This window comes from Triticum aestivum, chromosome 6B, assembly GCF_018294505.1.
Source record: "Triticum aestivum cultivar Chinese Spring chromosome 6B, IWGSC CS RefSeq v2.1, whole genome shotgun sequence".
Classification (NCBI taxonomy): Eukaryota; Viridiplantae; Streptophyta; class Magnoliopsida; order Poales; family Poaceae; genus Triticum; species Triticum aestivum.
Genome location: NC_057810.1, coordinates 525,029,376 through 525,054,037, shown reverse-complemented (window position 1 = coordinate 525,054,037; position 24,662 = coordinate 525,029,376). Strand labels below are relative to the sequence as shown.

Genomic DNA, 24,662 nt, shown 5'->3' with positions numbered 1-24,662 from the left:
ATTCTTCTCTATACTGCTTGCATTAGAGAAGTGTAGCATGTTACTGCTTTCCGTTAATCCTATTCTGATGTATAGCCTGTCATTGTTGCTACAGTCATTGATACCTTACCTGCAATCCTAAATGCTTAGTATAGGATGCTAGTTTATCATCATTGGCCCTACATTCTTGTCAGTCTGCCTTGCTATACTATTGGGCCGTGATCACTCGGGAGGTGATCACGGGTATATACTATACATATATACATACTACAGATGGTGACTAAAGTCGGGTCGGCTCGAGGAGTACCCGCGAGTGATTCACGGATTGGGGGCTGAAAGGACCTTTGTCCCGACGGCCCTCTGTGTGGATCTTTGTGGCGGAGCGACAAGGCAGGTTGAGACCACCTGGGAGACATGTGGGTCTGGCCCTAGTCGGCGTTCGCGATTGCTTCATAATATAACGCTTAACGGGATCTTGGTATTTGATCTGAGTCTGGCTACTGTCCTATACGCACTAACCAACTACACGGGAACAGTTATGGGCACTCGGCGTCGTGGTATCAGCCGAAGCCTTCTTGACGTCAGCAACTGAGCGGCGCGCGCCGGATTGGAACGTAAGCCTGCTCTTGTATTAAGGGGGCTAGTTCTGCTTCCGGTCGCGTACGCAACGTGCAGGTGTGCTAAGGGCGATGGGCCCAGACCCCTGTGCGCTTAGGTTTAGAGCGGCGTGCTGACCTCTCTGTTGTGCCTAGGTGGGGCTGCGACGTGTTGATCTTCCGAGGCCGGGCATGACCCAGGGAAGTGTGTCCGGCCAAATGGGATCGACCGTGTTGGGTTATGTGGTGCACCCCTGCAGGGAAGTTAATCTATTCGAATAGACGTGATCTTCGGTAACAGGACGACTTGGAGTTGTACCTTGACCTTATGACAACTAGAACCGGATACTTAATAAAACACACCCTTCCAAGTGCCAGATACAACCCGGTGATCGCTCTCTAACAGGGCAACGAGGAGGGGATCGTCGGGTAAGATTATGCTATGCGATGCTACTTGGAGGACTTCAGTCTACTCTCTTCTACATGCTGCAAGGCGGAGGCTGCCAGAAGCTAGTCTTCGATAGGACTAGCTATCCCCCTCTTATTCTGGCATTCTGCAGTTCAGTCCACTCATATTGCCTCCTTACACTTATACCCATGCATATGTAGTGTAGCTCCTTGCTTGCGAGTACTTTGGATGAGTACTCACGGTTGCTTTGCTCCCTCTTTTCCCCCGTTTTCCTCTTCTTCTCGGATGCCGCAACCAGACGTTGGAGCCCAGGAGCCAGATGCCATCGTTGACGATGACTACTACACTGGAGGCGCCTACTATTACGTGCAGGCTGCTGACGACGACCAGGAGTAGTTAGGAGGATCCCAGGCAGGAGGCCTGCGCCTCTTTCGATCTGTATCCCAGTTTGTGCTAGCCTTCTTAAGGCAACTTGTTTACTTATGTCTGTACTCAGATATTGTTGCTTCCGCTGACTCGTCTATGATCGAGCACTTGTATTCGAGCCCTCGAGGCCCCTGGCTTGTATTATGATGCTTGTATGACTTATTTATGTCTTAGAGTTGTGTTGTGATATCTTCCCATGAGTCCCTGATCTTGATCGTACACGTTTGCGTGCATGATTAGTGTACGATTGAATCGGGGGCGTCACAGTCGGTCTTCCGTTCGAGGGATCGTTTGAGGGCGGTTCACAGGATCGTCATCAATGGTTCGAGGGACTCCAAGTATGATCTACACCGACTCGTCTACATCTGCTGCAACTCCGGAGTCGCTAACGATCGTTGATCCAAACCGTATATGCATCATTATATTGTTCCTAGGTGTTCGTATGCCGATTTTTTTTGTTTTCTACTATGTTTCCCAACAACAACAACTATAACAACCAGCATAACCTAAGAAATAGTACACTACCTAGAACTATGACAACATCAAAAATTGCAAAGTAGCCACAAATTCAAATGGATTAAGATAAAACAAAAGGGATCTTTACAGAATACTCAACAATATAACTAGTAGATTTAACATTAAAAATCCTAAAAATCGCTACATAAACATCAATTATACCAAATCCATATATAACACGGGCCTACCGAAGCCTTCTCATTTAAATTGGCAAAAATCCACTCCACCAATAAATCAACTAAACTAACACATGTCACGAGCAAATGAACTTAAAAACCACAACAAAACTACTCAAAGCATAACCCTAACCGTAAATGAAGAGGACATGCTCAAAGTAGGAGATTGGATCAAAAAGGGGAACACAAAAAAAACCATAACTAAAGAATAACCCTAATCGTAAAAACTCATACACCAGAAAACATATCCGAGACTAGAGTATGAGCAGATGAAATACTTGAACAGTAGATTCGCTTGCGGATGAGCACAAGAACCCTGACCCAAGCACCCCCAAGAACCCAACCTGCACAAGAACAGCAAAAGGAACTCATGAAGTGACATATATCCACAAGAAATAGCTCTGATATATGAAAAAATAAGGGGGAGGAGAGAAATAAATCCACAAACCCTAGCTTATACTATCACAAGAACAACAAAAAAGAACTTATAAACTGACAAATATCCACACAACTAACTCGGATCTATGAATAAATAAGGGGGAGAGCAAGAAATCCACCAACCCTAGCCGTCACACGAGGAGGAGAGATGACCAATGAGAAGCAGAGTGAGAGAGGAGGGGAAGCGACTGAGAGAGTGGATGACTCGGGAAGAGTTGGGATACAGCAAGAGAGAGAGAGGGGGGGGAGAGAGACGCTCCATCTCCACAAGCGGGATGGGCTAAGCTACTAACGGGCGGCGGGAGCATAACGGGCGCACAAAGTGAGCCCAACAGCCAACTCGACAGACCAAAAATTGGGGTGAGTCGATTCTGGTCAGCCCAAAAAAGCAAACAACAAACCAGAAAAAAAAAGCACGAACCTCAAAGAAGCATTCAATGGCCACAAAATCGACTTACCAAGTATAAAGTCACGCAACTTACATGTATCTAAAGTCATCTTTGAGTGTATATATTTCTTAGTCAGCAAACCCTGCCAAACAATTTCCTCTAAAGTGACTTGAACTATCATTTGTTGAGCAGGCACTTGTTCTTGTCTTTCAGGTCTTATATCCCAAGACCATCTAGAAGAATCACTATCTAAAGAACATCCAATCTTTTCCTCACCTCCCTCGGTATTTGAAAGAAGGATAGCATGAATTCCTCAAAAAAAAAAGGATAGCATGAACACTCACAAGCTAATCGTGGTGGCGTTGATTAGGACAAGAAGTGCCCCATAGGTCAAAAGCTTGTCATCAATGATCTTCTGGTCTTTATTTTGTAGTTTTCCGAAGTGGATGGGAATCTTATTGGTGTTTCCAAAACCTAACTAATCACTTTTGTGAAAACTTATCTTAAGTATAGATAGTTGTTTGAACAAACAAATGATGAACTTCATGTTGGTGGCAATTTGGCCATACCATGTTTTTCACAAAAATATCAGTGTCATCAACATATTGTAAGATGGGGACTCTCGTTGGTTAGATGGGAGAGAAGATGACCGCCATGGACTCATGGGTAACACCGGCGTCCTCCTCATCCAAATCAGGAGAATCCAAAACATACATTGACCTTGGAGTGTCCTTACGCCAGCTTAACTCCGAATGCCCGATTGCCAGAATAGAAACATCCAATGCGACCGCATTCCTACCGATCGAAATTCCTCGCCCGTTGGCCCATGACAAGCCACACAAAAATTATGGTGTTCAAACACCGTCGAGGCAGACGAGATCTTCTCCTTCCACATCATGCAATTATTATGAGAAAACCCCCCTTGATGGATCGACGGGTACGCACCGGGAGGACCAGCCTAGGAACTTGCCTACACGAGAGCTAGGCACAGTAGCTGCAGCTACGCCCGTAGGCAGGCGTGTGAGTGATATTTGATGTATACGTATACCCGTATGGTGACGAGGACGAGCGCTCACATGAGCCCAACCCAGCGCGATCCATGGGCCCCCACCGCCCTCTGCCCTTTATAAAGCTACTACACACTACGTTGCACAGTACACCCCACTTTTCCCAGCTCTTTCTCTAGCTCGATCTCTATGCTCGCAACGCTGCAAAAAACCACACACCTTCTTTCACAAAGAGAAACAAAATAAAGTGCTTGAGAAAAAACCAAGGTTGATGAAGCTCCTGGAAAGAAGCTATAGTACGGAAGAGGGGAAAGGGGGGCGAGAGGGGAAAAAACACGGCGAGATGACTCGCTTCATTTCGATAAGCGGCTGCCACCTCCACTAGCTAGTCGAGTTCAAGGAATCTGTAGCTAGGGCAGCTCAGTCTCCTCCCCCCCTTGCGGGAGGATCGAACTGCAGCAGCGCCAGCCACAAATATTGGCCACGCGGGCGCGCGCCCACCCAGCACCCACCAACCTCCCCGGCCGTCTCCATCGATCCATATTGCCGGCCATCCCCGTCTTCATTCCATCCATCCCTGCCACATCCCAAAGCTAGCTAGCAGCTAGGCGTGCAGTGCGCGCGCGTCAATGCATGCCGGCCCAGCCAATTCCCCTCTGCTCGCCTCCCACGGTGCGAACACAGCTCAAGATTGATATAGAATTTCTTAGGAGAAAAAACAATACATACACGCATACATAGGTGGATCCCCTCTCTAGTAGTGCCCAACCTATATGCTATAGCTAGCGCAGCTCTGCTGCAGCCGCAGTGTCTATTCTCGAGCACCAGGCCAAGCTGCTGGTCTCGGCAGAAGCCAGCAAGGGGCAACAAGAAGAAGGATCCAGGATTGTTGCTTTCTCGCTCCGATCCGAAGAACCACTGGGCAGCAGCTGAGGAAGCTCTCTTTTGTAGTTGCTTGCTTCTTCTCAAGATCTGGTCATCCTCCTCTCCTCTAGTTGGCGAATCGGGATGCCGCAATAATCCACGGGAAGAAATATCCAAGCATACATACATGGAGTTTACTGCGACAAGCAGTAGGTTTTCTAAAGGAGAGGAGGTGGAGGAGGAGCAGGAAGAGGCGTCGATGCGCGAGATCCCTTTCATGACGGCCGCGGCCGCCACCAGCGCCGCCGCACCTTCTGCTTCTGCGTCGGCCTCGACACTCGCGTCAGCGTCCGCGTCTGCATCGCCATATGGAAGTAGCCCTCCCTTTCGGTCTGGGGATGACGCCGGAGCGTCGGGGAGCGGGGGCGGCGGCGTGGCGGAGGCGGCGGAGAAGGAGCACATGTTCGACAAGGTGGTGACGCCGAGCGACGTGGGGAAGCTGAACCGGCTGGTCATCCCCAAGCAGTACGCCGAGAAGTACTTCCCGCTGGACTCGGCGGCCAACGAGAAGGGCCTCCTGCTCAACTTCGAGGACAGCGCCGGGAAGCCATGGCGCTTCCGCTATTCCTACTGGAACAGCAGCCAGAGCTACGTCATGACCAAAGGGTGGAGCCGCTTCGTCAAGGAGAAGCGCCTCGACGCTGGGGACACCGTCTCCTTCTCCCGCGGCGCCGGCGAGGCCGTGCGACACCGCCTCTTCATCGACTGGAAGCGCCGAGCCGACACCAGAGACCCGCTCCGCTTGCCCCGCCTCCCGCTTCCGATGCCGCTAACGTCGCACTACAGCCCGTGGGGCCTCGGCGCCGGCGGCAGAGGGTTCTTCATGCCGCCCTCGCCGCCAGCCACGCTCTACGAGCACCGTCTCCGTCAGGGCTTCGACTTCCGCGGCATGAACCCCAGTTACCCCACAATGGGGAGGCAGGTCATCCTCTTCGGCTCGGCCGCCAGGATGCCTCTGCACACACCAGCGCCACTCCTCGTGCCGCGCCCGCCGCCGCCGCTGCACTTCACGGTGCAACAACAAGGCAGCGGCGCCGGCGTAAGTGCCGCCGGGTCCCCAGTGGTGCTCGACTCGGTGCCGGTAATCGAAAGCCCGACGACGGCAACCAAGAAGCGCGTGCGCTTGTTCGGCGTGAACCTTGACAACCCGCAGCATCCCGGCGATGGCGGGGGCGAGTCGAGCAATTATGGCAGTGCACTGCCATTGCAGATGCCCGCATCAGCATGGCGGCCAAGGGACCATACGCTGAGGCTGCTAGAGTTCCCCTCGCACGGTGCCGGTGCCGAGGCATCGTCTCCGTCGTCGTCGTCGTCTTCCAAGAGGGAGGCGCATTCGGGCTTGGATCTCGATCTGTGACCTAAAGGAAAGTTCTGCGATTCTTTCTTTCTTCTACCATTTGATTTTCAGTTCTTCTCGTCGTCTCACTTCTCATGTGATTCAGTTATAACCTTTTGATGATAGCGGCACCTAGGGATTTAACATTTGCCCCCTTTTCGGCACTTGAAATTTTTGTGTTGGTTTGAGAAGTCATAAAGAAATTAAGCTTAGGCAGATTAATGTTTTTCCCTCAAATCAATGTCATCTCTTGTCCACCATTATTTTCCCCTCCATTTGCTTGTGCTTCAATACTTGCCCATGTTCAGCAATATCTCATGCCCATTTCATACATATGATAACATTATTTGCCCGTGTGCAAAATTTTGTTCACGGTCTTATATAGTATACTTCCTTTTTTATTTTTAGTCTGCATATAAAATTTATCTGAAGCCAAACTTCGTTAAGTTTAACCAATTTTGTATGAAAACATATCAACATTCATGGTACAAAACCAACATCATTAGATTCATCATCAAATTAATTTTCATATATAGAACTAAAGTATTGTAAATGTTGATATTTTTAATATGATCTTTGGTCAAACTTGATGGAGTTTTTTTGCAGAAAAAACTTTATGTAGTTTAACTTTAAACAAATCTTATATACGGAATAAAAAGAGACTGAGGGAGTATGAGAGATACGAGTTGAATCCATGGAAACCAGCACTACACATTAATAATTCAGAAAAGCTACCTGGTGGGAGAGCATAGCATTTCAAACATTTTTCCTGATAGTTTTAGTCATATCGAGGGTGACAGTTTTTTCATAACAACGTGACATTTTTTAGCCTTCATTCTAGAAAATGACAGGTTGTTCTGAAGAAACTGTCACCCCTTGACTCACTAAAACTGTGGTCAAATCGTTTGCAAATGCCAAACCCTCCCAGCGAACGGTCGCTAGATAAGAGGGGTCCTTGTAATTTCCTATATCATGCTATTACTTGTGAACTGATATTCTGGTAGATCAAATATCCGCACAAGTCGACGGTACTTGGATGGCGCGTTAAGCCCTCACGCATGCAGCAGCAAGAGACAAGTCCGAACAGCGATCGACATTATATTTTCGCAGGTGAGATCTTAAAAACACATTCCGTTCTTTACTGCTCATCATCGATCTCATATTTACGGCCGGAAGGAAGGTCTGCACATTCCTTTTATTTCGCCTTTTTGCCGCTACCTTTTCCTACCACCACTGTACCGCACTGTGTTTCTCCTGTGCGCCACATCTGTAGCTGCATGTATCATACTCGTTCGTACAGTAGTCCTGTATCGCCATTGTAGAGAGTAGACAGTGTGCGTACGTAGTCGCCGTACCATTTTTTTTTCGCCCCATTGTGAGAGCCGGAGGGAACACGGAATTAAGCCCATGGAGTGGGCCAAATCTTGTATAGTTTGGATTGTCTGGGCCTTGAGGAGTGCATGCATGCACACAGTCCAAGAGATCTTTATGGTCGTGGCAGTCTGTAAAGAGGGGCACTGGTCATAACTTCTTTGTACGATCGCTTGGAATTTATGGGGGACCTCGGTACGTAGTACGAACCCCCCTCACTGTTGCAGTTGGAGTAGCAACAGTGAGGAGCTGTGCGATTGTTGGCACTTGGCAGTGGCAGCAGCGGCAGCTCCCTCTCTTCATCTTCGAACCTCTTCTTCCTGTGGCTTCTGCTGTTTTGCTTCCATCGATCGCAGCACGGAGCACCTTTTCTTTTTCACTGCGGTGGGTAGCTAGGACTGCATGCATGGTGTGCGGATGTGCGCAGAGCGTGATGGGAGCAAAGGCAACTAGGCCGGCCGGCCTGCTGCCATAACTAGCAAGGTGCATGTAGGAGGGGACGCAGCTCTTTTGCACAGGGAGGGTTGGGGAACTCAGAATAGATGGATCGGTGCTCTGCTGAACCTCTCGAGAGTTAAAGTACGTACCTTTGGTTCATTGTAAGGCGTGAAGGTGAAAAGGGGTGAGCTTGACTGAGGCTTGGCTTGAAACACACCGCTAGCTAGCACCACCACGAAAAGAATGGATAAGTAGTACAGTATCTCCTACATGTTAGTTTCTGCCGCTTCTTAGTTCTCTTTGTTTTATTTTTGGTTCGATCTCTCTTCCATGCTTAGTCCATGCAGCACAACCGCACCATGAATTTTTAAACATATATATGTTGTGTGTGTGCTCGAGTAGTTGCTTCTCTACTCATGGCCGTCTCATAAGGTACGGCTAGGTTAGCTGACATTCAGGGAAAGTGCCTTTTTTTAGTGATAGGAGAGCATCCCCATAGACTGGGACTGATCCTACACCAAACAGAACACTGGAAACTGGAAAGGCCGATTCAGTATGCTTGACTAGGTACAGGAAAAATATTATAGAATCCTAGTTTTATATGATTGACATGATTCTAAAAGATAAAAAATTGTACAAGAGATTGCATTGGCATGCTTTTTTTTAAGACTATTAATGCCAAAGGAAATACCACTTCCAATAAAATGTCTTTACTTACATAATTGAAAAACATAAAAACACATGAGTCACTGAACATCGATAAAAGGGTAAACTTAATCCACCCCTAAAGTTCTTGTTTTGCTTGCGCGTACCTCTATATGTACATGCATGCATGCATGCTAGCTAGCTAGCTAATTATGTGTGAATAAAACAAGATATATTGTTGGTTGTCTTGAATGCAAATAAGTTGTATACGTAGGTTGAAATTAACTTAATCTCCAACAGCCTACTATTAGTTGTCATGCAATATATGTACTTCTCGTTTGTATTTCATAAGTCAATAAATCAATATGTTCTCCACTTTCTGTGGACAAAAAGGCACTACTACTAATTAAAAAGCATCAAATTGAAGTAACCATAGTTGATGCATATATTATTTTTTTCTGGTACGAGTGCCATATTATGTTTCGTAGCATTCTCTCGAGATGCCCTTACATGGCTTATGGTAAGATGATCTTACCTTCAAGCTTGAGCCAATCATCCAGACAAGGTTGGTAACTTTGTTATGAAAAGATGAAATGACAACACGTGTGCTATATGTTTGTCCATATCTACTTGGTATCATTAAGCTATTTGGATATCCGTCTTGTTGTGGCAACAAAATGAACAACATACATACTAGTTCATGTATACTAGAGGCCGCCATGCTAATAAGCCTGATCCCACGGTGAAAAAGCCAAGTACTTGTCCGTGGGGTGTTTCATGGGGTATGGGCCAAGATGAACTGAACCAGATATATAGTGTGCCTCAAGATATATTGTAAATATGTCAGCAATTTTTGGTATATTTGATGTCCACGTATGCAGCTGTTGAGATGCCTGGCTAAGGGATATTTCTTTCGTTTAGTATAATCATTTTGTTTTAGCAAAGTATGTAGCGACTAAGAATAGGTGGTTCATCTATTTTTACTCTTAAATAATTAATTATGTCAACATATCTACGTATATAAATTTGAAGAAATGATGAAATTTCTATATAGCTTGTCCGTACTTAAGATATAATGCGGCATGTGCCAAACATATGTTGGTACCTAATACTCCTATCATTTTTATGTTGTTTTTACATCAAATCATAATACAACTTACATATCTTGTTGTATTGGGGTATAACATGTGTACTTCTATTTATAGCTAATTCTAGTGCTATTGAATCCTTAACTGGTGTGTGTTACGGTTTATAAGTTTATGATAATGCACCTATTTGTGTTAGAAATTTGTTGAAGACTGAAGTACCTGTGAACCATGGATATCATATTTGAACCACGAATAATTAAGGTGTAACTACGTACTACCTAATGATCTACGTACTTATAACATGTGCTTAATTAATGTGCATCTGGAAATGTAAACTATGACTCAAACTAAGTCCAAATGCAACCTTTCTGATTGGAGTCGGATTATGCAGGCTTGTAAATAAGTATACATGATTATTATTTTGCAATTTATTCAGAATTGTTCTTCTAACTACTAGTTAATAAACATAAGGTCTATACTGAATGGTTCAGATCTCTTGAACTATTCAATTTGCACATGAACTGTACATGCAGTGATGTATGTAGTTGGTGCAATTATTATATTTGTAGACCCAGTATAGAAGGATGGAACTAACAAGAATCTCAGCCATTTCATGCAAAATTACTGAAATTTTCATGTGCATTCATATAAAATAGATCCTTGATATCACATGATATATAGTTTGAAAGTAGTACTAGTTGGTTTTCGTTAGTAAACATGATGTCCAATGTGTGGCTTATCGATGGAAAATAGTTGAAAGAGAAGAAATATATATGACAAACTTGTAATATGAGTTTCTATCGCCTTAATGTTGTCTGCACATGTCGAAAAGTATGACTACCTCGAAACTTAGTGTGTGTGCAGTGCGGTCAAGAATTTGTAAATTTGACTCATTATATAATTCTCTTGATTCGTTATTTTCTGTGGGTAACCACCTTGATTTCTCTGGTGAATTTATATAAATAGTATTTTGCTACACAAGATTTTGAACATATAGGTAGGCATGTACTAGTACTCACTTGCATACGTAATCAGTATATAGTGCATGCATGTGCTTACTGGCCAATGATCTGTGACTGCTCTTTCATGGGGCTGTAGAAATCGCACTTAAGAATATGGTAATAACTCGCACCTTTATGAATTGATATTTACTTCTCGTTGACCTTTGTCTGCATGTCCGTGAGAGGGAGTAGGAGTAGTATATATAGTACTAGTATACATAAAAGCAGAACAGTATAACAAGTGGAAATGCCTTACGAATCCCGGGCTAGCCCGGGCTAGCATTGCAATTTGCAAGGTCGAAGAGCAAGAGGATGCTAAATGATACGTATATGTATGTTCTCCCGGTCTGGCGCTGGCAGTCCATAGGTACCTCATACTAGCTAGTTGCATGTGAACGAGAGCACGAGAATGATGAGCTTATGCATGGCCGTCCGCATGGCGGCCAGATGCTTTCATCTGTGGCGCCTGTCTCACTGAGAAGCTAATAATGCCGACTAGGGCATTTGGCACTGTGCCCCTGTGCGATTGTGCGCGGGCGTGCATGCGACGATATACGCGCGTCCCACGTCCCTGACCCTGACGACTCGTCTCTTCCTGATGGGTGCCATGCATATGCATGGGATCCCTTTGCACAATGGCAGGTGCTCTGCCCCCCAGCTGCGAGCCGTGTCTCTTGTGGCGTGTAACTTGTGTAGCAACTGTACCATCCGGCAGCTATCTTTTGAGCTCTTCATGTGCTTCTTGTTCATGTGTCACAGTTGAGCAGGACATCATTGCGATCCAATCAGTTATCATTACAAACAACTTAAAGGAAGAAAACACTTTCATATATTAAAGACATGCTCACACAGTTTTGTTCTTGAGGAGCCAATCTCCGGGTGCGTCTCTCTGTGACAGGAGCGAGGAGAGCGAGACTAGAGGATGAATACTTCAATTTTGTGCATCTATATGTACATGAGTAGACAATATATAAATGGATAGGCTGGTTAGAGCAACTCCAGCCGTTCGCCCCCCTAGGCGGCTCGAAAAATCGCCGCCTGGGGGCGAACCGGTGCTAAAATCGGCCTGGGGCCGATCTTGGGTCCCAGCCGCCGCCCCCAGGGTCGCCCCCAGGGCGCCTATTTCCAACTGTTTAAAAATAAACTTGGTTAAAATTCGGCAAGCAGGACATAAACTTCGACGACTTAAAGCAGTTTTTACATAGCAAACTTAAAATTCACTTTAAAAAAACAAGGCCGTGACTACAGGCCGAAGAACTCGCTGAACAAGGCATAGTTGTCGTCGTCCTTCTCCTCCTTCACGCGGACGCCACTGCTCGACCCCTGCCCGGGGTCGCCCTGGCGGACCGGCGGCGGCAGCGCGTCGTCGTCGCTGTCATCGAGAATGACGATGCCTCCCTCGTCGCGGCCCCGGCGCCGAGCGGCGATCTCCTCTAGGGCACGGCGCTGGCGCTCCAACTTCAGTCGCGCCCAGTCCTCCTGCGCCTACTTCATGGCCGCCGCGTCGTCGAGCCCCGGCTCCGTCTTGAAGCTGGCAAGACCTGGCTCCGTCTTCACGGCGGCGAGCCCCGGCTCCGTCTTCGGCTTGACGAGGCAGTGAGGAGCCGAGGAGGAGGAGCCACGCCCGGCCTCATTGATGATGATGCTGGCGCTGCGGGTGCGCCGGCCGAGCGGCGTCTCCGCTGGCTCGGCCTTGACGCTGAAGAGCGTCGGCGACCCGGAGGAGTGCGAGGAGGTGCGGGAGGAGGAGCGAAAGGAGGAGGAAGAGGAGTCGGTCCTCCTCGGCGTCCATTGGCCGCCGCTCCGGCGGGGGACCGGGGCGGCAGGGTATGTCAAAGACCGCTCGTTGCCGCCCTCGAGGTGCTGGAGGACGGCGTGGAGCGTGCGGTCGGGGGCGCCCCACCATAGGCGGCGGCCGTCGCTGTTCTTGGTGCCCCGCACCAGAGGAGCGTTGTTGGTGGAGGCCACCAGCGCCGCCTGCCGGTGTCCGAAGTACGCCGCCCACGCTTCGTGGTTGCCGGCGGCGTACTCCGGGAGGGCCAGCTGCTCCTCCGTCAGTGACGCCCGCACGCGCTCCACCTCGTCATTGAAGTAGTCGGGGTGCGTCACGTCGGTAGCGGGGGTATGGGAACGCCCCCGGTGCTGAGCCTCCATCGCCCCGGTGCGCGCATGTCGAGAGGCGCCGGGATGTTGGCTTCGAATAGGAGGTGGGCTTCCCACTCGTGCAGCGAGCGGCGGCCAAAGCCAATGGCCACCGCCTCATCGCTGGGGAACCTCTTGCCCATCATCTGCGGCGGCTTTGAACGGGGAGGGAGAGAGAGAGAGAGATGAAAGAGTTCGTCGGCGGCAGCTATGCACGGGGAGAGAGGGGCTGCAGGCGGGTGCATCCTCCGGCGAGGGAGGTGCTGCTTTATATAGCAGCGCGGGGGGGAGGGGGGGCGTTGTGTGTACGCGTGGTGCGAGGGGGCGCGTCGCCGCACCGTGCCGTCCCGTGAGGAATCAATGGAAGGCTGACCGACGGCAGCCTTGGCATTGATTCCCCGTGGGAAATCGAGGCGTTGTGAGGACGACGAGGCGGGGGGTCGCTGACTCGGTGGGCCCGTTGTTCGTTCGCACCGAAAACGATTGCCCCGGCGCCCCCGGATGCCCCCAGCGCGCCGGGTTCGGCCTGAGTCCGCCGGCGCCAATTTCGGGCCTAACCGGCGAAAAACGGGCTTCTGGGGCATGACTGAACCTGTTTTCGGGCGCCGGCGCAAACAAATCGTCTTGGGGGGCCTGTTGGGGGGCGCGGCTGGAGTTGCTCTTAGTTATTCCTGTCATGAGACACTAGTAAACATAGTATGTTATATGGTAATTCGTTCTAAATTTGGTGCATCCAATTAATTGTGAGAAAACCCTTACAAAGATTGTTGTATGTCACGCGTGCCATCTTTGGGGTACAAATGGGAATATATATATACTCATTCCTTTGTGAAGACTAGTAAATATGCACGTGTAACGCACGTCTATTTGGACTAATAAGTGTGCACGTGCAACACGCGTCTATTTGGATTAACACATTATACTATATTTAATACAAGACAATTTATTCATAAATTTGAAATTTCCCTATAAAGTACACAATCTCTTATTCCCAACTCATACAAATAATTTGAAATATCGTTTCTCCTTAATCAACATGTCTCTTGTATTAAAAGACCACCCACTTTTTCCAATGTATAAAACTCAAAATTATTTAGAAGATTCATCATGATTCTCCATATGCACACATTTATGCAAGTATAATCACACATGAAAATGTCACTTAGGACAAGCTAAGGAACCGTTTCAGTGCCAACAAACTCCAGTCAAGAATTATTGTTACAATTGAGTGTCAACCACACAATAGTAGGAAGAGACCTCTATGGTTTGTCGAAAAGAGGAAGCCATTGTCACATAGAGAAGTGTAGAGATGTCTTGACTCCATAGAATCAGCTGTGAAACAAGACAAAAAAATGCTAGTTGGACCATCCGATTCTACTATTACACCACAAGTGTTGTAATGTCTGGAAGCAAGAAAAGTGACTTACTTTATTATGAAAATAGAACATGTCAACCAAATAAAAATTACATTGATAAATTGCGCAATTATACTTATTAATCACTGGACAAAAGCATTAATATGACAACTTGGAACAGTTACTTGAGTACTGCACATTTCTTTAAGGGCTCAATATTCTAAAATTTTGACAATATAACAAATATCCTCTAAGTTCGTAGTAATAATGATACGTAGGCTACCACTTATAAGAATAACAGTGGCAAAAAAGGGCCAACAAATGCCGGTTTAGAAAGAAAAAACTGCAGATATGCTTCCAATTTTAGCAACTCTAGTGGATAAAACATACCTTACCTCCCAAGTCAGGAAAATAGTCAAATGAAAAAATGTACTTCTTATAAGTAGTAGAGAAGAAGTCATAAGGATCATGATTCAAGATATTCGGAGAAACATGGTTGGTCTCTCTGTATGATGCGAAGTTGTTGCAGTCAGTAGAAGAGTGACCTGCCCTCCAGGCAGAAGAAGAAGGCGGCGACGACATGTGTGCGTGTTCGGAGGAAGCCGCAGCTCCTCTTCGCATGTCTCCCGTTGTGGCTCGCGTGGATGGTGGGCTGGTGACGACAGGCGACTCGCGATCGCGATTCCCTGATAGGAGACGATAGGATGCGCTCGCGATTAGTTTCCTAATAATTAGATGTGTTCGTGATTAGTTATCTAATAAGATGCGTCCGTGATTAGTTTCCTAATAATTAGATGTGTTCGTGATTAATTTCCTAATAGGATGCGCTCGTGATTATTTTCCTAATAATAGGATGCACCCGTGATTAGTTTCCTAATAATATGATGCGTTTATGATTAGTTTCCTAATAATTAGATGCGTCTGTGATTAGTTTCTTAATAGGATGTGTCTGTGATTATAGTTTCCTAATTGACCAGCCGTGGACTTCATATTTTCCTTCACGGTGAAGTACGGTCAGTCAATGTAAATTGCTAAGTGCACACAGAGAACATATTAGGTTAAGGCTAGCCGTTAGATTAAGTTTAGTGGGACTAATCATGCGGTGGTAATGTATCCGTATACGTTTTGTGGGGTGCACTTAAAAAAGATTATGTTTGCTCTTTTATAAGTAGTATAGAAATAAACTTGTCCACAAACCATATTGACTCACGATGCATCAACATACCATGTTAATTAGAAACGTCAAATAAAAAACTATTAGTCCTTTGAGAAATGAAAATCCAAAGTATTTATCATAGTTGTTAAAAATAGTATGATTCACATTTATTTTTAGTTTTATTTAGAGTTAGCACTTTTCACTCTAGTTTTATTTTTCAGTGCATGGATTGAATTTGGTTTTAAAATTATGGGACTTCCAGTATTATCGATCAAAACTTGTAAAACAACATTTACATTTTTTTTGGACTTCCGTTCAGCATAGTTTCACCAATAATGCCGTTGAAAACCACACTTGCTATTTGTTCATATAAATATTGGTGAACGGAAAAGTCATTATTTGTGCCAACTTTGGCCTTGTTTGCCTCACCGAACACGACCAATCGAGCTCAGTTACGAGAAAATGCCGGTTGCATATCCTCTCCGAATCCCTTACAGGGCAGATTGAGCCTATTTATAGCTATCTTTTGCTTTTAGAAAGGAATTTAATTGAGTATGTATGTACTACTCCGCAAAGAAATATAAGATCATTTAAATAGTACTATTTGTGAATGTTATGCACATAATATGAAGTATGAAGCGAAATGTTCGTTGGAAATACCTCTATCAAAATATAAGATGTTTTTGTAAACTACTCCCTCTGTCACATGATGTAAGACATTTTTTGACACTAGTAAATAAGCACGTGCAATGCATATTAATATTAGGGAGAAAATCAATTGCACGTTGATATTAGGTAGGATATCAATTACATGTTAATTATAAGATTAATATAGATGTTGATATTTGGTAAGCTATCAGTTGCACGCTTAACATGTTGATTGCACATCATTGAAGCAATCTAGGTTGTTGGATTGATATGATTTGATTCCGAAATTAATTGAATCTGCTCTTTTAGATCTTTTTATATTGATATAGATTAATGTAGTGTTAAAAAATGTCTTACATTATAAAACAGAGGGAGTAATATTTTGATACCGAGTCGGCCTATTTATAGCCTTTTGCTTCTAGTGATAAACAATAAGCACCGCAGTTCGTGTCAACGACAACTAGTCTTGAGCGCAGGGCTGCGTCTACACCTTTTCAGCGCTCCTTTCACCAGCCATTGCGGGTAGAAGTGCAGACCGATCCGCATGCATGCATATCTGTAAGCCTGTACAACCGCAGGCTTTTGTTTCCATGCACTCCATGTATGAACATGAAAAACAAAAGTAACTGTCGCCACTTAATGATCATGCAGATTAGTTTAATGATACTATTTAAGGCCCCTTCCAATGCTTCACCTTGTATAGGTGCTAAGCTTGTCAACTAAGTAAAAAAAATTGATGTGACATGCTAGTTAAGAAGAGAGTAGTATGGTGATCCAGGAAGAAACGGTGTTAAGCACGTGTACCTAGATGGAAGCACAGTTCTGAGTCTACAACTAATTAAATGCATGAAGCTTAGCACCCAAAAACTTAGAAGCTTTGCATTGGAGACTTGAGTTGCTAAGGATTTAATATACTTAGCAGCATATCTAAGCACCTTTGCATTGAAAGAAGTCTAAAAAGCACAAAAACAAATGGTCATGCACAATTAAAGGATCACCCGATCAACAATTCAGATTATGCAGTGGTTATCGCCTGCGTGTCACTTGCAAAAAAAAAAATGGGTTCCGGGCGTGCGTGGCTGGCTCTCCCCGGCGGCGTCTTGGTGGTGCTCCGGCAGCTCCTGGTGCTGTGGATCCGGCGGATGGCGGGGGACGGCAGCTCCGGGCGTGCGTGGCTGGCTCTGGCCGGCCCTGGGTTCTCCGGATCTGGCTGCTTCGTTGCGGCGAGAGGCTGTTTGGTGGTCCGGCCGGGCTTGGGCTCGGCAGACAGTGTGGCAACGCCGGGCGAAAGCTCTGCCTCGGGCTTCTGGCCAGGGCCGGCGACGACGACACACTCGGGTGCCGCGCTCTTCTTGAAGACGTCGTCGAGGTGTGCTGTCTGCCCTGCTCGTGTCTCCGGTCGGTGAGACCAGTGGTGTGATGGTGGCTTCTGCTTGGCCATGGCGCGATGGCTTCGTGGGAGGTGTGCGGGTCAGCGAAGGTGCAGTGCGTGAGGGTGTGGTGTTGGGCGGTGCTCCGGGCGAAGGCTTGCCGGGTTTCTACCGGCCGGTGGCGTCGGCGTCTGCGGATGTCATGTCACCTTCTTGGAGGCGCCGTCGTGGAGTCCACCCCCTGCACATCCTCGGTTCCAGCTCTTCGGGTGAAAGCCTAAGGCCCAGTCGGGTCGGGCGACGGCGTCGGCATCATCGCTTTCTCCTTTGGGGCGTCGCCTTGAAGAGCATTGGATCCCGTTTGCACTTTCCTTGGGCTGGACGCTCGCGACATTGCGGTCGGCGGCTGTCTGTCCGGCAATGTGGATGTTGCGCGACTTCTAGTGTGGCAACGATGACGGCTTCGAGCGAAGTTGGGCGGCTGCTGAGTTTTGGTAGTCGGTCTCATCCGGCGTGTTCGAGGGGTTGCCGGGCCTCATTTGTCTTCCTGAAGTCGGAGCTGCAGAGGAGGTGCTTCCGCGGCAACGATGAGACGAGACGGGTGGTCGGCTCCGGTGCCGGCTCGACGCAGGCCCAGCGCTTTCCCCCTACAATGCTCGTCGACAGAGTCGGAGCTGCCTGGTCGTCGGCGTGTGCGGTGGATTGTTTGGCATCGACCGACGCAGGCCTCGACGCTTGTTCGTGGTTTTCTCTTCGACGGTGTGTGTGCGTTCTTGTGTGGGTTGCCAGGTCGCCCTGTGTGCCTTGTTTTTGCGGGCATGTTGACGGTTTTCGCCCGGTTTTCCGTTAATTAATTGGGCACCTCTCTTCGACCTTTTTTTAATGAATCGGGCCCTAAGGGACCGCGTTTCAAAAAAAATTTGCATTCATGTCCATAGACCACCTAGCAACGACTACAAGTACCGGAGCAAGCCAAAGACGCGCTGCCATCGGGAATTTATCGTGTTAAGGCCCCAAAGGACCAGCACACAACAACAGTAACCGTCGCCGATGAGTAGGACCGTAGATCGAAATGATCCAGCCAATAGAAACACGAACGCAGATGAATGAAAATTGTATCCATGGAACAGAAACACCAAACGAATCATGCAAGATCCCCCGGAGACACAGCGCCTCACGCCCTTGGATGACACTAAACTCACCGTCGGGGCTAGGAGGGAGAACCTTCTTTTATCTTCAGGGAAACATTGTCGCCTCGTCTTTCTGAGCAGAATGCAAAGCTTATACAAACTAAAAAATACACCTAAAAATAAAGCAGGAGCCCTTGCACCAGCAAGAGTAAGGATCTACGGCGCCTCAATAGCCCTAAGACCACATGAGATGGGGCAGATCGACAGCAGCGCTGATGGGAGGCGGGGAAACCCTAGCATGGAAGTCGCTAGTGGGAGGACAAATAGGAAATGCTTCGTGGGTTTTTTTCGGCTATCTACTATATATTAACTATTCCACCTATGATCTGAGTTGAGATGGAAGGTCAAATAACAAATAAAGAAATGTAAGATGTATACCTACCCTTGGAGGGGAGCGGATTTGTAGCATGCATCCCCTTTTCCTTTTGGCTTTCAATTTTCAACCTTTCATATATTTTAAACCAAAGTTTAAGTGAAGTTTAATTTGCCTATTCGTGTTTCTGGTAACGAGGATTTTCAAACGAGATACATTTTGAATATATTTTAAAGAGTTTAAAAAATTAAGTTTCAATTTCCGAAACTTAGCTAGCGCAAGCTATCAGGAAAATCAAAGTTTCAGAACCTTCGACCGGAAAAATCATAAGTATTAAGTTTCAAGTCTTAAACTTGGTACGAGCGATGGACAAAATAATAAGTTTCAGAATCTGTGTTTGACAAAATAGTAACTTTTAGAAAATAAAACTTAAAACTTGGTGTGCCCTCGTGCTGAGTCCAACTACTTTGCGGATCGCGATGCAAGCCGGCGGCTGGCATAGCTGGGCACGTGCGTGCTCCCGCACATTCTTGTCCTACGAATTTTTGACACTTTCAATTGCAGACAAAGTATCTTGTCCCAATCTATTAGATTTTATTAGAGAGAGAACGAAACTCGACATGAATTTAGTTAATTTGTAGAAAATCCCACAAAACTCTCCACATCACTTTCCTAGAGTGACTCAGATGTTAATTCACCATCACCCATCCATATTCCCCCAAACCTGTCGCTTCACCTCCCCCCCCAAACTTTTCGCTTCACCCCCCCCCCACTACCAGGAAAAGCTCGTGCAACAGAATGCCTCTTGTACTTGCTCTCATTGCACCCAACTCCAGGAACCGGAAAACCCTAGCCATGCTCTTGTTGCACCAATGTAGATGAGCTCTGTAGGTACCGTCACGCCACTAGAAGTTGGACACCCTACAGAGTGGTGGGTTGCGGTCACCATGATTGTATGTTGCCTCCAATGAGCATTTCCTTACATATTGTGACCACGGAGATGAGGTCAATGTCCTGGTCTAGTCAAAAACTAGATTTGACAAATAGTGTGGGGATGGGGTGTCATTGTGGGTGTATGTGGATGCCTTGCCATTCTTCTTCCAGAAGGTGCAATCCATGAAGGTTGTTGATTGTGTGAGGATGTATGCCTTGGAGGTTTGGCCGACATCACTGGATGGTGGGGATTGCGACGTACCGACAACAAGGGCCACAACTCGAGGGTTGGTCGGTCACCATCGTGGCGCCTAGTGAGTAGTGTATGATGGTCGTGGAACGATTGTTGTCTATTCTTGGATACTGAGATGGCGAGTTTATACATACTCGAGTGAAAGCACTACACAAGTCAAATTGTGCTTGCTACTGCTAGTTTTGATCTCAAGTTCACATATGTGTTAGCTAGTTGGGAAGGATCCTCCCATTATACTAACATTCTTGCTAACAGCATGGCTGGACCTGATGGGATCCATATCCCTGATGGTAAGTTCTACCTATGAGATGCTAGATATGCATATTGTTTTTGGTTCTTCCACCCTTTAGAAAATCAGGTTGTATGCTAGGAACTATCCTGTTGTCGAATCTTTCAATCTCAGACACTCTACCATTAGAGTTACGACTGAGAGGGCATTTCGTTCTTTGAAGAATAGATTTAAGATATTTGATCACAAGGCATTTCACCCTTTTCCACCCCAAGCTAAAATTGTTCATGCATGGTGCATTCTTCATAACTGGATCTTAGATTGGGGTCTTGATGAGTATGTGCTGGAGGAGGATAATGCGACCGCCATGATGTTGAATATGGCCATGGTGAGGAGGCACATGACAATGAAGCTTGAAAGAGTAAAAGATTGAAGTGGGCTGACACAATGTGGTTTAAGAGAGGAACACAAGAAGCCCCTTGATCTTCATTGATGAACCTCCCCCTATTGAGCTATATGTTTGTTAATTTGGTACTATCATTTCTTAATATTTAGGATGAACTGTCATTCGTTTAGTAGTATTCCAAATTTCGTACCACAATTTAGTGTAATTTATGGTAAGACCACCACCAATGAGAAGGAGACTACAACAACAGGTTGGGAGCAACCAAACGCCCATTAATTGCATCTTTACAGGCATAACCCCAAAGTGTTGCCAACCAAACGCCATCCTGATGCAATGTGGACAGCCAAACAAAGTGCATTGTCGGTTTTCGGGCTCCGCAGACCCAAGAAAGGTTCGAACTCAGGGGCGTGTGTGAAGGACTCAACCTCTCAAGATGCTCGATCCGCTACTCTGGCGACCTAGCTCGATGAACATGATAGAGAAAGACACAGCAGTTTACCCAGGTTTGGGCCACCTTGCGATGTAATACCCTACTCTTGGTCTATGGTGGATTAGCATCGCGAGGGGCTGAGGATGAACTAGTACAAGTGGAAGAACAGCCTCAGGAGGCGTGTTCTTGTGATGAGCTCTTGGTGGTTTGATGAGCTGATCACCTGATGAATCGATCTCTCTCTACGGTGGTGGCTAGGCTATATTTATAGTGGCCTTGGTCCTCTGCCTCCAAAACTTAGGCGGGAAGGGATCCCACAACGGCCAAATTTGAAAGGGGATAGGAAGTACATCTAACCCTGATGAAAGGTGGTCTTCTCCTGCAAAGCCTCTGAGCGTGACATCATGGCGGGATCGGCGATGACATCCATCCTGCCGTTCTGGCGGTCTTGGTCTTGTTTCACACGAATGGCAACCTTTGGTTGATTCCTTGAGACTCCACCTACGCTTGCCTCCTTTGCACCAAAGAGGAAACCTGCCGCTCTGTGCCCACTGGCGCATTGAAAGTGCAACTATCCCTAGGTGGTTTTGGTAATTTCTAACAACATATAGCCCATTGAGCTAACGTTATTTCAAGATAAATATTTCAGGAAAAGCTCAATGAATGGCATGGCATGGATGAGAAAAGTGGACCCCTCAAAATGCTAAGGATAAAATGATCGGCTCAAGCTCAAAGCTCAAGATTCTACATTTTATATTTTAGTGATCCGAGATCACATTGAGTCTATAAGAAAAGCCAATACTAGCAAGGAGGGATGAGGTGTTGCTTAATGAGGTTCTTGCTTCAAAGTGCTTAGTGATATGCTCCAAAACCCTCAACTACTTTCCCTCATCCACATATGACCTAAACCTAAAGTCTAACTCGGCCCCACCAATTCTTTCTATCCGGCGCCACCGAGTTCAGATGTCATAGCCACTGCCACAAACCCTAGGCAAATCGGTCTCACCTATAGGGATCTCGGTCTCACCGAGATGGGATTGTAATCTCTATGTTTCCCTTCGTAACGTTTCGGTACCACCGAGATGAGCAATCGGTCCCACCGAGATTGCAATGTAAACTCTCTATTTCCCTTTCGTAACATTTCGGTCCCACCGAAATGAGCGAACTGGTCCCACCGAGTTTACCTGACCAACTCTCTGGTTAGCTTATTACCAAAATCGGTCTTACTGAGTTTGTGTAATCGGACTCACCGATATTACGTTATGCCCTAACCCTAACCATATCGGTCCTACCGAGTTGCATGTCGGTCCCACCGAAAACCCTAACGGTCACTAGGTTTACTGAATCGGTCTGACCGAGTTTCTCAATTCGGTCCCGCCGAGATTGGTAAATTGTGTGTAACGGTTAGATTTTGTGTCGAGGCTATATATTCCCCTCCACCTCCTCTTCAATCGTGGAGAGAGCCATCATAACAAATCTACACTTCCAACTTACATTTTTTGAGAGAGAACCACCTACTCATGTGTTGAGACCAAGATATTCCATTCCTACCATATGAATCTTGATCTCTAGCCTTCCCCAAGTTCCTTTCCACTCAAATCTTCTTTCCACCAAATCCAAATCATGTGAGAGAGAGTTGAGTGTTGGGGAGACTATCATTTGAAGCACAAGAGCAAGGACTTCATCATCAACACACCATTTGTTACTTCTTGGAGAGTGGTGTCTCATAGATTGGCTAGGTGTCACTTGGGAGCCTCCAACAAGATTGTGGAGTTGAACCAAGGAGTTTGTAAGGGCAAGGAGATCGCCTACTTCGTGAAGATCTACCGCTAGTGAGGCAAGCCCTTCATGGGCGACGGCCATGGTGGGATAGACAAGGCTGCTTCTTCGTGGACCCTTCTTGGGTGGAGCCCTCCGTGGACTCGCGCAGCCGTTACCCTTTCGTGGGTTGAAGTCTCCATCAACGTGGATGTACGATAGCACCACCTATCGGAACCACGGACAAAAATCATCGTGTCTCCAATTGCGTTTGATTCTCCAAACCCTTCCCTTTACATTCTTGCAAGTTGCATGCTTTACTTTCCGCTGCTCATATACTCTTTTCATGCTTGCTTGAATTGTGTTAAGATTGCTTGACTTGTGCTAAGTTTGCTAAAATCTGCCAAAGACTAAAATTAGGAAAAGGCATAGCTTTTATTTGGTCAAGTAGTCTAATCACCCCCCTCTAGACATACTTCCGATCCTACAAGTGGTATCAGAGCTTTGGTCTCCATTTGCTTTGATTTCATAGCTTTTGGTGGTCATAGCCTTGGTTTCACAACCTAGGAGAGTATGGCGTCTAGCGAGGGAAACTACCACCGTGGAGGTCCTTACTTTGATGGTACTAATTTTGCTAGTTGGAAGCATAAGATGAAAATGCATATTCTTGGACATAACCCCGCCGTTTGGGCTATTGTGTGTATTGGCTTGTAAGGTGAATTCTTTGATCGGAGAGAACCAAACCATGAAGCTAGCGCGCAAGAGTTGAAGATGCTGCAATACAACGCTCAAGCTTGTCATATCCTCTTCAACGGATTGTGCCCCGATGAATTCAACAAAATTAGCCGTCTTGAGAATACAAAGGAAATTTGGGACACTTTGATTGATATGCACGAAGGTACCGACTCCGTCAAGGAATCCAAGTTGGATGTGCTTCAAAGTCAACTTGACAAGTTCAAGATGAAGGATGGTGAAGGCATCGCTGAAATGTACTCTAGGTTTGCTCTCATCACAAATCAGATTGTCGGCTTAGGAAGTGAAGAGATGACCGGCAAATTCATCATCAAGAAGATCCTAAGAGCCTTGGATGGAAAATATGATACCGTGTGCACATTGATCCAAATGATGCCCAATTACAAGAATCTCAAGCCAATGGAGTTCATTGGAAGAATTGTTGCTCATGAGATGTCACTCAAGGATAAGGAGGAGCTGCACAACAAGTTAAGTGGTGCTTACAAAGCCTCATGTGAAGATCCCACATCATCAAGTGAGAAACAAACCTTCAATGAAGAATTGAGCCTAATGGTGAACAACTTCAACAAATTCTACAAGAGTAGAAGCAAGGAAAGAAGTTCCAAGTCAAGGTCCTACAATGATAAAAGATCTTCTAGTCGAGAGCGCAATTGCTACAATGTGGAAGACCCGGACACTACTCCAATGAGTGTACGGCTCCCTACAAACTAAGAGAAGAATCACCTAAAAGGAGAAGTAAAAGAGAAGAATCGGCGCCAAGAGGGAGAAGGAGTAGAGATGATCGTTATGAACGAAGAACATCCCGGAGAAGCAAGGATTCGGAAAGGAAGGACAAGTCATCAAGGAGCTACACAAAACAAAGACATCAAGCTCATGTTGGTGAATGGGTATCTGGTTCCGACTCCGAACATCACTCCGAGAGAAGCTATCACTCCGACTCCGAACATACTCAAGATGAAGGTGTTGCCAGTCTAGCACTTGTGTCAA

At 46.4% G+C, this 24,662-nt stretch overlaps 1 protein-coding gene across 1 annotated transcript; it reads left to right on the top strand.

Annotated features, from left to right (window-relative positions):
• The first annotated feature begins 4,107 nt into the window (after positions 1 to 4,107).
• Positions 4,108 to 6,471, top strand: LOC123137795 (B3 domain-containing protein Os02g0683500-like). Its single transcript, XM_044557640.1, has one exon. It carries the CDS (start codon positions 4,988 to 4,990, stop codon positions 6,215 to 6,217), a length of 1,230 nt encoding a protein of 409 aa, XP_044413575.1. The 5' UTR covers positions 4,108 to 4,987; the 3' UTR covers positions 6,218 to 6,471.
• Positions 6,472 to 24,662: the final 18,191 nt, after the last annotated feature.